Here is an 18,027-nt window from a genome sequence, read left to right on the forward strand (position 1 = left end):
ACAAGATCAAGAGACACATAACCTCTGCCGTCCAGGCGTTTATCAGCAACTCTGCAGAGTCCAGTGCTGGAGGATGGAAAGGGGAAGAAGAGAAGGAAGTTCATTAGTAACTACAAGGTAGAATCTGGTAAGTGTTCTGAAAGAGACAAAAACAAAAGAGCATATTCTACCTGGCTAGCAGAGAGGAAAATGGGGACATTTGGTGACATCTGACTTCTCCAAGATATTCACAGGCAAAGCTGAAAAGGTTTTCCAAAATGAACTTATAATGTATTAAGTCCATCACATTTTACAAGAAGAGGGTCTATAAAATACTATACTTGATTAACTCAGAGGTTCATCATTCCAATAAGGTCTATCTAAATGACTCCTCCTCCCTCCACAAAAAGAAATCCAAAAATGCAAAAACCAAAACCTGGCAAACTGATCAAAACCACTGGGGCAGTGGGGGAGGGCGAAATGGATAGAGGGGGTCAATCACATGGTATCAGATGGAAACTGACTGGACTTTTGGTGGGGAGCATATTATAGTGCACACAGACAGTGAATTATAATGCTGTCACCTGAAACTTCTATAACACTATTAACCAATGTTATTTCAATTAAAAAAATATTGAAACAGCTGTAATTCTTAAATTGATCTTGATTTTCCTTCTTGCAAGGATATATAGACATTGGACCCTTCACTTTAGACAGAAATTCCATCTTTCAAGAAGATAGTTCTCTAATAGAGGCAGGTGACGGCTATTTTCCATCAATGCTCATGAATACTGATGTGCTGAAAAGCCCCTGAGGGCACAACCCAGGACCAAAATGTTAATAAATGCCCTCTATTGTGAAGAATCCTGCATCAGTGGGCTCACTAAGTTCAGGAACTGGAATTTTTAAGTACCATTCTTTTCTCCTCCAAGGGAGTTTTACTATTGTGTTATGTTAAAATTCAGAAATCACCACAAATATACAATGCAATTAAATCTCAGGAGATAATAAGCTTCTGGGCTATGCATACCCTGGCTGGTCCCTCCTCATTTGAATAATAATTGCTGCCATTCATTTTACAAGCATTCCTATATCTTGTATGCCTCAAAGGGCAGTTTGCAGCAGTGGGAAAATTACATGACTGACTGAAAACACACATGACATTTAAACTAAATTAACAGGAAGACCAGTCAAGTCTGATATTTTCTGTCATGTGTCACTACCGCTTAATAGAAATTTACCTCATCACTTTTGCTCTCCAAATTTCATATGAATGCTTTTTTAGAAACACAATTTGCCTTTCTGAAAAAAGAATGTAAGCACCACATAAGAAACAAATGCTATTTTAAATTGCACATACACAAAACTGCAACAGGAAGTAAAATAAGGAACCTAATGTTGTGTAAAATCATCTCATGCAATCTTGGAGATCAGATGCATACAGTTTCCATATGTGTGCAGGCTGCACTTCAAAGAGACTCAAGATGAGAGAGCTCGAGCCAGAGTTCAACAAAGTGAGCTTGTGAAACAAGACAAAGGACCATGTGACTCTCTTCACACTAAGGAGGTTTGTATTGAGTAGACAAAGGGAAGTGGATGAGAGAACATTCAAATCAGTGTTAGTTGAAATGGGTATAGAAATATGGACGCCTCAGAAGGTCAATGTAGAGGAAAATAATGTCTCCGGCATTCTGCAAAGAGAATTACATAGGTGAACAAAGACAGGTACTTTCATAATGAAAGACATAGTTATAAAATGTTATATTCTAAATAAAGCATTCAAGTCACCGTAACTTTGCAGTCATTACTGCAGACCATTTGGAGAGAGGCAAAGGCCATCTGAAAAGGCAAGTTTTCAAAACCAAAAGCAACTGGATGAAGTTGTACTCCAAGACTGATCCAAGGAGCCCTACCTATGGATGGAAATAGGTGAAACCACCACCACACAAATTTCTAGCAAATCCACTCTCTACTCTAAGGAGATTTCTCAGAAAGTCATTGCTGAAAATTCATTATTTATCAAAGACCCATTCTAGGTGTGTAAGAGAAGGAAGGAGATACAGAACACAGTGGTTAACTGTGTGCCTGACTCTGTGATGTTTTTGAAATACACAATCTAAGTCAACCATAATCACAGTCTTACAAGGAGGGTATTATTTTCCCCATTATACAGATACAGAAACTGAGACTCAGAGTTTTTAAGATAATATGCCCATATGACTAAAATGGGACAAGAGTCAGTATATAAATGCAGGTCTGACTTCAGAGACTGTGGTCCAATAGTATACTGTCTCGATGTGGTGGTGGCGGTGGGGTAGGCTGAAGGGGATAGAGAATGAGACTAATTTTTGCATACTTGGAGTCTGAGGAGCTGTGGAGACATCATTCACACTCGGGACTGAGAAGTCTGGGTGTCCCTTCCGGTGCTGCTTTAAGTGAGCTGCCTGACCAGAGATAAATCACTATACTTTTCCAGGTTCTGGATTCCAGCTTTCTCTGTCATACAGCTGAACATTTAAGTCTAAAAATCTGTGATGGACACTGAAGAACTTTAAGTCCCCTCATCCAGACAAGATGCTACTTATACAAGTATTAGTGGAATATTGTGGCAATTTAATGAGCATTCCTGACCATACTTTCTCTGGTGAGGAGATGATCATTACCGAAATAAAGTAGGTAGAAAGAGCAGCTATTTAGTACATGCTCCCAAGTCCTGCTGAGAGTACAAGGCCCTCCCACCAGCTGGCCCCTGTGCCCTGGCTTTTGTCAGACTAAATGCCTCTGACAGACTCAAGGTTCACAGCATGCAAAACCAAAGTTAATTTTGCAATGAATTTGACAAGGAAGTGTTAATACAGAGTGGAAACAAGTCTTGTCACTTCTGACTCAGAATGTCTTCTTGTCTATGAATGGGGACCACAGACCCTTAGGAGCTTAATTCAACCCCAGATGAGATTGGTAGGAAGGGAGTGATGGAGAGATACCCAGAGTCACAAGACCAGCATAGGAATCAGAAAATATCCTCCACCATTTCAGGTTGCTCTATGGTGGTTGAACAGTAAGATACAGTGAAGGTTCAGAGATTTAAGAGATGCAGTGGGAAATGTTTCCACCATTCCCTCCAATGCATTCAAAAAAGCCTCTGATCAATAACATGCAATGGGAGCATGAACACCAGGGAGTTATAAATAGGCACTATATGATGATCAAGCATAATTTTACACACAGAGAACAAGTCCAAATAATCACCACCAGAGTACTTCTGGGCCCTGGCTCAGCTGGTTAGAGCATCATCCTGATATGCCAAGGTTGTAGGTTTGATCCCCAGTCAGGACACATACAAGCAGCAGCCAATGAATGCATAAATAAGTGGAACAACAAACCAATGTTTGTTTCTCTCTAAAAATCAGGAAGTACTTCTATATTTCTGACTTACTTTTCAAATGGTTAAAATGTATATGAGAGAAAGAAATCTTTAAAAGCTTTTAATGAATTGGAAACAACAAAAAAGCAATCCTCTGTGTAAAATTAATCTTGACATTTATAAAAGAACTCCAAGCACTTTGAAATGAAAGGTGGGAAGGCTGAGATAAATTTATATATTTGTACAACTATCAAATTCTAATAGTAAAAAATGTCAAAGTGCCTTTGATGACCAAAGTCTACATACCTATGGACTCTTTGGAAGCAACCATGAGTTCGCTTCCAGGTAGCTTGCTCTCATTCTAGAGAGTGCCAAGGGCCTGGGGCCCCTCAGCATCCAAATTCATATTAAAGCGCATAGCAAGGAAACTCATCAGAACCCCAGGGGACTGTTTTGTCTCAAAGTTGGTATTTTCCATTATGAAAGTGAAGTGCATTTTTTTAAACAGGATATAACTAAAGGCTTCAATAAAACCCAGGTCAATTATCAAATGTATGTCCAGGTTGCTAATAAAAGAGAGAAAGGCAATATGGAAACTCTTCACCTAAAAGACACAAAGCCAGAAAGCACCTACAATGGGTACTGAATACTTGGATGGAAACTTAGTTCAATAAAAGAGCTAATGTGGTTCCCTTTTTTAAGTGTTTGTAGTATTTGCTCCCAGGACTACTCACTTGCCAGGTACATTACACTTGAGGTGCCCTTGTCTTGGGGTCTCACCCACCTGACGGCTGCTTAACTGTGACACAGATGTGAATGGAGCTCTTCTGATAAAGGGCCAGGAGACACCTTCCAGCAATGTCCTCTTTCCTTCTAACTGGTGATTCACAATCAGCAGGCATTGCAAACACTTACACACAGGGTGCGGCAAAAGTAGGCTTACAGTGTGTGTAGGGAAAATAATACAATAATTAATAAATAATAACACAGGAGTAAACTGTGTTTCACGTACTCACAGCTATAAATCTACCTTTGCCCACTCCTGTATAACCCCTGTGCTCCGGGGAATGAGGTTTCAAGTGATAAAGCAAGACCAGATCGGACAGAGGAGTCCTGGCTGGCTTGGCTCAGCGGTCTGAGCTTGGCCCCCGCAGACCAAAGAGAACCGGGTTTGATTCCAGTCAAAGGCACATACCCCAGTTGCAGTTTGGTCCCCGGCCCTGCTGGGGGTCATGCAGGAGGCAACCAATGGACGTGTCTCTCTCACACTGATGTTTCTCTCTCTCACTCCCCCTCCCTCCCACTCAATCTGAAGATAAATGGAAAAATATCCTTGGGTGAGGATTACAAAAAAAAAAAAAGAAACATAAGTTTGGGGTAAATGGTCCATTAGTAAAATTCATGAAAATGGGAAGTCGATTTAAGTTACTTTTCTTAACAACTGTCAAAAAACACATTAAGCTTTAAGAAAAAAGAACAAGCCTGGCCGGTGTGGCTCAGTGGTTGAGCGTCATCCCACGGATTGAGAGGTCCCAGTTCAATTCTCGGTCAGGACACATGCCCGGGTTTTGAGCTCCATCCCCAGTGGGGGGCGTGCAGGAGGCAGCTGATCAATGTATCTCTCTCACACCACTGTTTCTACCTCTCATTTCTTCCTTTCTCTCTCTAAAAAAAAAAAATCAATATAAACGTATTTTAAAAAAAGAAAAGTTATGAAAGATGGATTTTTAAATAAAAAATAAAATAGACAATATTCATGTTCTTAGTTGAGGAGAGCAATGTTTTCTATCTTACTTATTTTCAAGGAAAAATGATGAATTGAGTCCAAGTCTAATAAAGGTAAACTTAAAAGTTTTGTTTTATTTAAAAAGTGTACCTGTTAAGATTTAAAAGATACAATTAAAACCAGAAAGCCAATGCACACTAATGTATCCAAAAACCAATTTAATGGAAACTTGTAGTTTACAATGAGCAGAAGTTGCCCCGAGGGACCAGTGGAAGGCCTGACAGGCAGGACACACACCACACAATGCATATCTGTGAGTTAACAAGCAGAAGAATTTGTCATGTTGCTGCTCCTTCCTCCTGTTTTGTGAGCCCCAACTCCTAACCCTTATAAGTTGTCTATAAATAACATCTAAAGAGAAAAAAGATAACTGGCATTAAACACTTGTCATTTTACAACCCTATTCAATATACCAAGAAAGTGCTAGCACATAGATTGCTTCTGTGAATTCCAAGGTATTTTTTTTCCCTATAATTTAAAATCATAGACCATATAGAGTGTCTTAACAGCATATGGCCAAGTTTATGTGATCCTCTGAGGAGAATAATTCCATTTCATAAAAAATGCAAATTTAACACTAGTGCATTAATTCATGCCAACCCTGCTCTCAAGACAATCACTAGGGACTCCCATATGAAATCAATATGCAGACATCTATTTAACTTTTATCACAGGCTCACTAAGTAAATATCACGCTACAGACCACCTACGTATTCCTTATTCACAGGCAAACAGCAGACATAAAGAGCAGGCTGGTGGTGTCAGGTCATTAACAAATCAATCGATAACTGCTCCCGTTTTACTTTTCCAAATGAGGGGAAAAAAGATGTACAACGTAATAGAGAGCAAACCGCTAACCAGCTGCCGGGGTGTGACCTGTTTACAGCAGGGGCTGCCATATTTACACGGACTCTAACACATCTCCCAAGGACACCTTAGGTTCCATTATGTCTTCTCAGGTTTTAACAAGCATTTAAAGAGGTCCACTATTTCATACTATTTCTTAGACACCAAAAAGCCTGAGCTCTCCAAGGACAGCAGTGGGAAACGCTCCACTTTTGGCTCCCCGAAGTGTCTGGGATTGAGGCAGACCTAAAAAATGTTTGAGTGCATTATGTGATAAGGAGCAAATGGTTTGATCCTTAAATCTCCCATTCCTATGGTTTTCAAAGCAAAACTTTTAGCATTTTGGGGGGACCACATATATTCACAAGTAGCTAACTCCTCCAAAGTGACCAAGTTTTGCAAAAACTTGCATGTTTTTCTTAACTGTAAGCCCTGTTAAACACCACATTCATGGTGCCAATCCCAAGAATATCATCCTTTGTGTGTTAATTTCAGAGTGATCACTACTCCTGTCTGTCTCAGGTCACAGAGCCAATACATGCTATGGTATCTGAGGTCACTTACCCAATTTGTCAGCTAAGAGACAATGAAAATGAAGCAAAGAGAGGGAAGATCAGTCACTGGAATAAAGTTGAGCTTCCTGACTGCTTCCTCAATTTATACCGCATGATAGAAACTACATCTACAAAGTGACGGCAACAGAGCTCAAAAAGCATTGCCCATTTTCTGCTCTCATCCATTCAAAAAATTCAACAGCAAGACTCAACCCAGGCCATACAGTGATGCTCTTCACTATAATTATGAGAACTGAAGGCAATATCAAGTTGTGACATATCAAACGTCCTTCCCACTAACAGCACGAGGGAAAGACGAAACCTCTTACTCATCTCGGTGACTGGATTTATGGGGAGAACATGACTGTTGTCAAACGCAGAAGTTAACATCAGCACACACACATCCCTGCTGGGAGCGAGTCATGCTGGTTTTTAAATGAGCTTGCACTGTATTTACTTCCCCTCCTGTCTTATTTCCTGGGTGAAGAGTTTAATTAATACTTCACCCCAGAAACAATCCACAGAATAAATAGCTTTACGGGGAGTGAAAGTCGTAACAGCAATCTGTTTTTCCGGTGAGTGGCAGTTCTTCACTGCACTTCCTCTCTCTCCCCTGGAACTCTGTCACCTCCCTGCTGTCTCAGTGACGAAAGCAGAGTTCAGAAAATGATCCACAAAGAACAAGAAAAAGTTGGAAAACATCCTCTTGTTACCTCTTTTTCTCTCTTTCTCTAAGATGCTCAGAGCACAAATTACAGCAGGCCCTCATCTCCCGAGCACACTGCACTGTACATCACACCATTACATGCTCAGCTTCTCGGGTTAAAAGAGCTGAGGGCCCACACAGCCAGGATGTTAGAAACAAGTTGCAATCGGTGTGGTCTGCCCCACCCCCAGCGCCCAGACAGAAACCACACCCACTTCCCACTGTCACCCACTTCCCACTGCTGGTGCTCTTCCCCAGGCCTTACCCTGCCCAAGAGGTTGTCCTGAAGCAGCGTCTCTTGCAGCACCGGGGCCACCTCCTCCAAGCTCAACATGTGGCAAAGGTCGGTGAGTTCCTCCTGTCCCAGGGACCCTGTGCCTGTCGTGTCAAAACTGTCAAACAGCTCCTTGAGTCGGGCCTCATGCTGGTCTTGCTCCACCTCATCCATCCCATAGCCCACAGCGCTCACCTGTGCAGGACAGAGACAAGGACAGGTTGTGGCAGCCCCTGGAATCTTGCCATTGCCATCCCTTGGCATGCTACCCCTACCCTCTGCACGCCCCGGCCCTCTCCTGCTGGTTGATCAGGACCTTGGTAAGGGCCAGCAGGAGAGGGTAACACTGCACACCCACCAGCAAGACCATGGGTCTCTCCAGGATGCAGCCCTGGCCAGCGGACCTGCCCCATGCACTCACAGGGCACATGCACGAGGTCAGGTCTCCACAGGCTAATGTTACCAGAATGAAGGAGTCTTGTAGGCAGAAAGGTGCCCCCTCAGGCGGGCAGCCAGCCTGTCAAACTCAAGACTGCGAGCGATTCTGTATCAGCTCATCTGGCCCAGGACTTACAGTGAGAGGCCACTTCTGACATCCAGTCCTTTCAAATAAAGTAACTGTTACTGCCAACAGACTCCAAGGCCAGAGCTTCCATGCAAGTCCACCAGCGCCAGTGACCTGTCCAGATGTTGAAATCTGCTGGCTTGGATGAGCTGCTGTTCAGCTTCTCTTCCTGCAGTCTAGATCCCCTTTGTAGTTAGACCAGAGGGCTGCAGCAGGAGGCACTGGATGACACATGGGATACAAAACCGCCTCCCTGTTTACATGAGACCAAATGCCTTTTACCAGAGTTTCTCAAAAAGCAACTCAACTTCTTGGTGCAATTACAGGAGGTGTGACAGGAAGAGTATTCCCTGAAGCTCACTTTAGTCCCAGGGAGGTTTAGGTAATGCTTAGTTGCCTAGAGAAAGGAGAAAACAATACTCCCCTTTCAGATGGCGAGGTTCGAATGAGCCACAGATCACACGAATCACACAGAGTCTCAGGGGACCGCTACCATCTAGGCCATCGCACCTCTGTTCACCTGGTTACTCTGCCTTCCGTCTCTCTGACTTCCCCAAACCCCAGACCTTCTGTTTTTCCATTTTCCATGGGAGCAGTAAAAACATGGAGTCATCAATAACTCTCACAATCATTTTTACCAAAAATATACATCATAAAATACTAGGCGCATCATACTTGAAGAATGAGATCTGTCTTTCTGCTGACACAAAAATCCATTTGTAAGGAGCTGGGCCTTCCGATCAAAGCCTGACCCCCCTCACATCTGGAGGCACCTTCACCGTGACGCAATGGGAGCCAAACACAACACACACTCCCGAGACGGTGACCTCAGCCCTCTGAAACAAGGCTCTGAGAACCAGCCCTTGACTATAAAAAGCAGCACCTTTGAACAAAAATTTAATCTTGCCAATATAATTTTTTATTGTGATAAAACCACATAACATGAAGCCTACCCTAAATAAAACTTGAAGTGTACAGCACAGTGCTGGTCCCTACATGCACACTGTTGTCCAGCAGAGTTCTAGGTCTTTTTCATCTTGCATGACAAGCTCTATACCCACTACAGAGCAACTCCCCCTCCCCCCTCCCCCAGCCCCTGCAAACACCATTTTACTTGGAAAAGCAACACCTTTAAGTAAACAGAGCCCTGGGTCGGAAAACTCTGACTTAGAGGTGAAGTTCCGTGAAGCAGATCATTACACCCTGGGAAGCTGTGAGTTGAGATGTTGAACACGGCCAGAACTGAAAATAAGCAAGCCTCCCATACAAATCAGAGATGCTCTAGGATCTGTGGCTTTCTTTCCATAGACAACCGTTTCAAACATGACAAGGTGACACAGAGCCACGATCTGCCCAAAGGTTGCAGCAGAACCAGGTGGACTCAGAAGACGGGCTCCAGCTCTGCCACGGAGCTCAGTTTTTTTTTTTTTTTTTTTATCCTCACCTGAGGATATTTTTCCATTTTTTGTTCAGGTAGAGTGGGAGGGAAAGAGAGGAAGGGAGAGAGAATGAGAAACATCGACGTGAAGGGACACATCGAGTGGCTGCCACCCGCACGACCAACCAGGGCCGGGGACAAACTGCAACCGAGGTACGTGCCCTTAGCGGGAACCGAACCTGGGTCTCTCCGGACCGCGGGCTGACGCTCTAACAGCTGAGCCAAACTGGCCAGGGCCGGAGCTCAGTTTTTACTGGGGCCGCTCATGAACGTGGAATGGACCACCGTCCTGGTCCAGGCTCCTGGTATCAGAAGGTGTCTCCTCCCAATTACCAGTTTTTCTATTACTAAGGTGCTGCTGGCTCTGGCTATCTTCCCGGAGTTGGTCTGTTGGGTTAACTAATCACCATGTAAATGTTTTCCAAATAAATTGAGAGTGCTACATAAACATGAAAGCAACAGAAAAGAAACACCAAGGTGTTAAGCAAAGCCACAAAAGTTAGGAATTTAGAAGAGGCCGAGGCTTGGCTAATGAGATTCACTTAGAGTCTACCAGTTAATTGTCAGCTAAGATCTGCTGGGAATCCCCAAGGTGCTCTGGGATTTTCAGAGTTGCCGTAGCTCTCAGACTCGCTCTCTGAGTTTAACTCCCCCTTGGGCTGTAATCTGACCAATTTCATAAAAGCCAGACTATTCTGCTTTTGCATATTTAAACAAAACCCCAAAGTGAAAGAATTCTAACACTTCCCCCTTTTAAGAACTATTTTTAAGGGTTGAGGATTTGTCCATTTAAACCAATGAAAGAGGGCCATCAAACTCACAATGCACCGAGAAGTCCTGATCTTATCCATGGCTTTGAACTTGATAAACTATCATGCCTTGCTCTTTAGGAGGTCACTGGGTTTTCACTAAATAAAACTTCTTTCATTTTACAGTAGCTTTCTTTTTTATTTACTTTATTATTAAAAAAAATTTTTTTTAATCCTCACCCAAGGATACTTTTGCATTTATCTTCAGATAGAGCAGGGGGCGGGGGGGGGGGGGGGAGAAACATCAATGTGAGAGAGGCACATCGACCAGTTACCACCTTCACGACTCCAACTGGGGCCGGGGACAAACTGCAACTGAGGTACGTGCCCTTACCGGGAACCAAACCTGGGACTCTCTGGTCCACAGGCCGATGCTCTAACCACTGAGAAAAACCAGCCAGGGTAGTAGCTTTCTTTTTAAAAAATCTATTTATTTTATCTCTCTCCCTCCCAAGACACCATGCTTCAGAAAACATTCTTTTGACTAAACAGGGAAAACAGCCCTATCCCTGCAGAACAAATTATCATACGTAAGAAAACATCCAAGAGATATTACATATGGTGACAGGTTGTCAGTACTCGTCTGGCACAGAATTCATTTCTACTGGTTGATATTAATCCCCAAATGTTCATCAGTAATTTCATGTGCAAGAATTTTTTTCTCCCCACTTGCCAGAAATTTCTTTAAGGGCAAGGGCCCCAGCTTCTATTTCTTTCATACCTTCGCTCGAATGCACAGTACAGTGTATTCTTCGCACCAGGACGCAGTAAACACGACTGACTGATATGTGATTTCTTGAGTAGAAACCTAGCCCGAATGAGAGCTGCAGAAATCAACGAGCATAGGAAGAGTTTGAAATGCCTGTTTCTTCCTCAAACACCCCTCTACTCCCACCCCACCCCCTCCCAACCCCTTTTCAAAGGCATCTGCAGTCCTAGACATAACCAAACAGAAGTAGAAAGCCAGCAACCACTGCCAAACTGGGCCATGCAGGGTCACCTGAAGCTTGGTTCAAGGAGTTAGTAAGTGTGCCCATGGATTCTCACACTTCAACTGCATTTGTTTGTTTTTGGGTGTAGCTTTGGAGGACAGTCTATACTAAAACACTGTCCCTGGTCCCTTTGCTTACAGAATGGGAAGAATAATACCCATCTGGAAGGGTTATGCTGAGGATTAAATATGGTAAGCAACTGAGATCAGCAAATCCCAGAAGCAGCTCATACAAGCGAGGAACTGAGAAAACCACCAAGAAAATATCCATGACTTACAAAGAAGGGGTAAACTGAAGAGAGGTAACTTACACCGTCACTCAGCCATATGTCTGCCTTTAAGGACCCAGAGCAGGAGCTGAGGGATGCCAGAATCCAGAGAGCAAGAATGGGCAGGGTACGGAAGATGTATATTAAAAAGTTATGTTCCTAAATGGTAATGGCAGCAGGTCATGTTCAATGTTTCCTCGTCTTTAAAGGCAGATTGTTAATACATTTAATGTGAAACAAAAGCAGAAAGGCTAAAATATAGTTGGGTGTTCAGAAGAAACAATTTTTTTTTCTCTGAGCATTTCCTATAGGTCTGGTCTATGCAGAGTACTCTACTTATAGGATCTAAATGAATCCTCCTAATACATTAAAGTAGATATCATAATGCCATTTAAGATGTAGAAACTGGCCTGGCCAGTGTGACTCAGTGGTTGAGCGTCGACCCACGCACCAAGAGGTCACCAGTTTGATTCCCGGTCAGGGCACGTGCCCAGGTTGTGGGCCCGATCCCCAGTGGGGGGGCATGCAGGGGGCAGCCAATCGCTGTTCTCTCTCATTGATGTTTCTCTCTGTCTCTCTCTCCTTTCCTCTCTCTCTAAAAATCAATAAAGAAAAAATATTTTTTAAAAATGTAGAAACTAGAGGTTGGCAAAGTACACAACGTGTCCAAGGATAGCACTAACATGGGAGTGGAGCCGAGACTGGAACCCTGGTCTGACTCTAAACTACACTGACCCTTAATCCGACATGTAATAACCCATCAGTGGAAGCAGTGAAATGGTATCACTGGCAAATCACTTATCTCCACCTTTATGTGTTAACCAGCTGAACAGTACCAAGTACTAGAAACTACCATGGAACACCTGATGGCCGCCAACTCCCCCAGACTGGAATGGGGAGTAGTGGGGCTCCTTCTTCCCTACCACCCCTGATCCATTCATTGAATAATTATAACCTCCACGGCATCAGGGATACACAGAATAAGAATCTCTTTTTTTACTAAAGCAGCTTTGGGATTTAGGGTAAGGAAGAAATAAATTTGTATGTAAAAGTGATCATGAAGAATCCCATATCTTTAACACCAAGAATTGATAGTTGTTAAATTAATTCCCTAAAACACTTAAATACGTCTAATCTGTGCAATTTGATGCTTTCCAGAGTCAAAGCCGACTTGACACCCACTGCCAATAGGAATCTTGCTCAGAGATGAGGAAAGTTGGATTTGCGGTCATAAATCTTTCCAGTTTTATAAAGAACAATTCCAGTTTTATAAAGCCGACCACAAACCTGGGCCTCCCTTCAACCATCTCTACCTTCCCAATCCAATCGTCAGAAGCCTTTACCACTCCTCTGGAACAAAAGGGCCACTGTGGGCAATATTTTGGAGTTCTAACTGGGGATGGTTAAATAAGAGGCAGATGCACAGAGCCATTAATCAAAACATTTATCACCCAGTAGCCACCCATAATGAGAACTATTGGGAGCATTTTCCTTCCAAATAACTCAAAACAAGGCTGCCAAAATGCGCAGACCCTGACAGGGATGTCCATTACAGAGCTGTGTCATTGTGCTCCACTCGGCACCCTGGCCGATGAAATCACAGTGCCAACTGGGACCGGAAGAGACACAGGTGAAGGTGCAGCTGGAATGATAAAGTCCCCAACATAAGGCCAGCATGAAGTGGACATGTGAACTTATGAACTTTCCAGCATCCAAGATATAGAAAGGATTTTGTAAGAATGGCACCCCCGCCAGAGGAGACGTCTGTTCTTGGCCACAGCGTGTGAAAGGGGGACAAAGCCTGGCAAGGGAAGACCAAATAATAAATGAGCACAATGCCAGAGCCCCTAGCCCAGGCCTTTTATTTCCCCTCCAGATGGTCCAGCAGCTGAACAGCTCAGCCGCTTTCGATGGGTATTATAATAGATGCTTTCGGATCTGCGTTCAGACATAGTTGTTGGGGGTCCACAGGCCAGGCAGTGACCACCAAGTGACTAATTTAGTTACTTTATAACTAACGTGATAAACAAGCTTTCCCCGTTTGGCAAGTCAGAGCCTCATAATACCAATGATCAAATTAAAATGTTTCTTTTTCTTCTCTCTTTTCTGCACTTTCACTTGCTGCAAAAGATTTCCAGTCTTACTATTTTGGACTAATTTCAGTATAAGTGAAATAGGGACAAGATTAAATTTAAGTTTAGCAACAGCTTAATAAAAAAAGCAATGGTTCCCATTTACATATCTATATACAATATTTCTGCCCCAAACTACTGCTGCTCAAACTGATTATTGTGAGATAGCCTCCTCTCTGCTCAGACGGCACCTCATTTCTAGCTGGATACCCAAAGCACAAGAGTATAACCAAGAATAAAATCATGGTATAAAAATATAACACAAAAGCTTAAATGCCACCACAGAGGGAAAAAAAGTCACATTACACTTGAAAGAATAACAACCTTTGCTAACTACACTATAAAATTTAATTTAACAAAGGGTATCCTATTAGTATTTATTCTAAAACATAAATAAACTTAGTATTTTACTATCCTGAATGGTGTAGCAAAGCGAAGCTTTTGTTCAACCTAACAGCTAGGTGAATTACCAATCAAGTTGTTAACTCAGGATCGCTGGAGGAATAAAACCAGTAGCCTAGCACACTGTAGATTCAATAACTACAGAAGCATAAAACTGTTGCCTGTTGGTCACTTTCTTAAAAGAGATTGTTTGTCACAACTTCCCCTTCTTGAGCCATATTAACTCAAATGAATGTGAAATGCCTGCAGCTGTGAGAACCGTGCCCTGGGGTCAAAGTGAAGGGCTTCACGTTTTACATCTATAAACAACAGGTGAGCATCAGAACATAAATACCTTGTCATTGTTCTATCCAAAAGCTGGAATAAAGGATTGATTGCTGATATAAGTTGCAATATAGAGGCATCCTAATTTCAAACAAAGTTGTTCACTGGCATATAACCATAATCCTTTTTAAATTATACTTTATTTGTAAATAGGATATAAACATATTTTTTGCCAGCTTCAGTAAGTTCCTGCCCAACAGATGTAAGTTCAATAGCCAGAATTCAAACCGCATAATTTATTGGCCTACAAATGAATTGGCATCTATAAAAATAAACCTCCTGAAAATTTCAGACTGTAGGTTGTTTGAATCCCTCAAAAATGCTCTGGTTGAACTTGCCAACCCTTTATCAATGTTAGCCTGATAGGAATGTATTTTCATTATAAACATAAAATGGAAGCATCACGATGGATGAAATGTTAGTTTAGAAAGCCATTTGCAGTGACATTTAAAACAACTTACTTGAACAACATTTAACTTATGATAAGAATATTGCCTATTAAATTAAGATGGGTTGTTCAGAATTCATTGGAGCCCCCTCTGTGACAGTTTATCTCTTTTGGTATTAAGGGTCATCACATACCTAAAATGAAAAAAAAAAAAATTAAAAAAAGACACCCATGCCATTCTGAGCAAGTGTCTATTAAAATGAATCCATGACATTTTAGTGCAAAGACTGTTGCCTGTGATGGCTTCCTTTCCGTTGCCCCCTGTAAAGCCTTTTCCTGCCTTTGCCCCATGTTCGACCCATTTGAAACATCATAAATCCTACCCTTTATCTGTACTGTGGCTCAGAATGCTTTCCTCTAAACAATAACCAGAGAAGAGGTGAAAGTAAATCTGCAAAGAAACTCCCCAGCAGTTCACTTGACCTCCCTAAGGACACTGACAACAGCTGAAGAGACCACAAGAAACTGGTTTTGCAGCCAGCCTGTGATGTTACTTTTACACAGTCTGGGAATTTTCACAGCCCTCTCCAACTCCCAGCAAGATCTGCCAATATTCTAGGTCAGCCACCAATGTGCTAGCCACTAAAGGACATCAAGATACAACCAAGCTAACACAGAAATCAAAACAAAACAAAAAACACATTTCCTTGCAGATTGTCAAGCCTCAGAACACTAGTAAACATATATATTTATTTTAATGTACGTAAGGGAGCCAACTGAGAATCTTCAATGGTCTGCCATGGCAGACTTTATTAGGATTCTAATCCTACCACTTCAGTCACAAAAGACAACCATGCAATCTGTGATTTGCTTTTTTTGTTGTATTTTTTCTTTATTGATTTTAGAGAGAGAGGAAGGGAGAGGGAGAGAAAGATAGAAACATCAATGAGAGAGAGTATCGATTGGCCGCCTTCTGCATGCCCCCCAGTGGGGATCGCCCCACAACCTAGGCATGTGCCCTGACCGGGAATCACACCAGCGACCTCTTGGTGCATGGGTCGACACTCAACCACTGAACCCACACCGGCCAGGCCATGCACTCTCTTTCATTTCATAAATTCAAAAGTTAAGTTGTATGGCAAGCCCATCTCAGGAATTCCTCAACACCAGGAGGGAATCTGTTCCTGACAAGTAAAGACAGCAGAAGATCTCAGTATAGCTAAGTTGTCTAGACACAGAATACGTGGTAGAACAATCTTTTCAGCCCCCATTTTATCTACAGGGCTGAGGCTAGAACATCGCTTCTTTCTCTCTCTCTCTCTTTCACCTTCACAGAAAGAGCTCTCAGCAGTCAACTGTTTCCATCAGCTTTGTCCTTTTGTCGGACCGGTTTGGTAGCTGCAGAAGCACAGCTCCTGGGACCCTGAAGCTTCTCCCGCAACACCCCACGCGGGCATCCTGCTGGTCTGGCGAGCGAGGCTTTCAGGCAACAAGCGAGTGTCATTTTGTTCTTTCCCCTTTCTGAGCAGTAATTGCCCTGGGAAAGTCTTTCTATATGCATCATCCCACCCACCTTCGAAAATCCCCACTTTAAGGGTAGCTCTTTGATACTCAAGACAGCCCAGGCTAACACCTCAGGTTTCCCCAGCCAGGTTTCTCTTAAGCTTCTCAGTCACAGGCTGCCTGGGTGGCAAAGGCAACAGAACCACCACCCCTTCTGCTCCCTCCCGGATTCAAGCCCACTCCTGGACCAACACACAGTAGCAGCTTCCAGCGGGCGGCTGCGGGATGGGACCACGCCGGTGGCGGAGGTGCCCAGACCCGACTGCGCTGTCAGCGCGGAAGCCAGGTGCCGCAGAAAGGCGGACGCGGCGCCCAGGTCCCAGGCCACCAGTGATGCAGATGAGTCCCCAACCCGCCTGCCCATCGCCGCCCCGAGAAACCTCAGAAGCCGCACTGTATCGCCAGGCAGCGCGCGCTCTGCCCCGCCGTCCTCGCCTACCTCCTGTCGGCCTCTCCGAAGCGCCCGCACAGCCGGCCGCCTGCTCCAGTGCTCTGCAAAGCGAAGGCGGACGCTTTGTTAGGGCGCAAGAAGCGGGACAATACTTCGCAGGCGGCGCGGAGGTTCTGGGCGGGCGTCCTTCAAAAGGACGCGAAGGGGGACCCGCGCGACCGTCATTTCCATATGTAAGGAACCAGCTTTTACAAAAGCGCGGCTCCCGGGGGCCGCGGCGCGCGTCCTCCCCACCCCTGGCCCGGCCCCGCCAGCGCAGCCCGCGCCTCCACGACCCGCCCCTCCTCCCGCCCCCAAAGCCGCCCCCTCCCCGCCTGGTCCCCCGGGAGCGTCCTGGCCGGGCCGGCCGCCAGGCCACCCGCTTCCTCGGGGCCGCTCCCTGCGCCCGGCCTGCGGGGACAGCTCCCGCCCTGGCGCCGGGCCCCGAAGGGGAAGCCCCAGCCGGTCCCGGTGCGGGGTACGCCCCGGGCGCGCAGGGCTCCACCGACGGCGCGGGGACAGCGCGAGGCCTCCGCGCACCCCCAGGCCGCGGGGCTGGGGTCCTGGAAGCGGGCTCCTCGCTTACCGCGTCCCGGAGCTCAAGCGCCGGTCGCCGCCGCGGGGACCATGGCCGCGGGCGCACTCAGCTCGCACGCGCCGGCAGCGGGACGGCCGCGCCCAGCGCGCTCGGCTCCCGGCTCGCCGCGGCCACCCGGAGCTCTGGACGCGGGGTGGAAGGGCCCGGCCAGCGCCGGGGGGAGGAGCCAGGGCGGCGCCGGCCCGGGCGCGGCTCCTCCTCCTCGTCGACCCGCGCAGCTTGGGAGGCGGAAGGAGGAGCGCCTAACGCCTGCCGAGCCCTTGTGCGGTCTGTTCCCCCAACATCGACCGGGACTGCGCTCCGGGCCCCGACTGCTCGCGTCGCCGGAGTTCGGAGGAGCCTGGTTCCGTCTTGGCTGCCGCGTGACGCTGGGGTGGTCGCTTCAGAGATTTGAACTTGGAAACACCAGGGCTCAGGGGGTGCAGGTGGAGGAGGCCAGAGCCCCGAGGTCGCTGCCGGACAGCGGCTGGCGCAACCACCATTCGACCCCCTGCCCGCACTCCTCCTTGGCCTTGCAAACGCCCCTCACATCCCCCGCTGCGCCCCGGACACCGCGGCCACTTCTAGGTGTGAAGGAGAGGCCTCGCCTCCAGCCAGTGGTACCCTAAG

The 18,027-nt window shown here is 45.3% G+C and overlaps 1 protein-coding gene across 11 annotated transcripts in view; it reads right to left on the reverse strand.

Annotated features, from left to right (window-relative positions):
• The window catches only part of NIN (ninein), a 111,566-nt gene extending 94,004 nt beyond the window's left edge, over positions 1–17,562 (reverse strand). For 5 of the 11 annotated variants that reach the window (XR_004960331.1, XM_036268450.1, XM_036268523.1 and 2 more), the window contains exons 1-3: positions 17,407–17,562; positions 16,830–16,882; positions 7,501–7,704 (exon numbers count right to left, since the gene is read on the reverse strand). Coding sequence is in view for 10 of the 11 variants with exons in the window: in XM_036268450.1 (XP_036124343.1) it covers positions 7,501–7,683 (183 nt within the window). In the remaining variant the exon portion in view is untranslated. Of the gene's footprint in view, positions 1–7,500; positions 7,705–8,083; positions 9,088–14,900; positions 15,685–16,829; positions 16,981–17,406 lie in introns of those variants that run through there. The other 6 variants (XM_036268477.1, XM_036268486.1, XM_036268456.1 and 3 more) reach the window with 6 other exon arrangements.
• Positions 17,563–18,027: the final 465 nt, after the last annotated feature.

The sequence above is a fragment of the Molossus molossus genome, unplaced genomic scaffold (assembly GCF_014108415.1).
Source record: "Molossus molossus isolate mMolMol1 unplaced genomic scaffold, mMolMol1.p scaffold_m16_p_1, whole genome shotgun sequence".
Taxonomy (NCBI): Eukaryota; Metazoa; Chordata; class Mammalia; order Chiroptera; family Molossidae; genus Molossus; species Molossus molossus.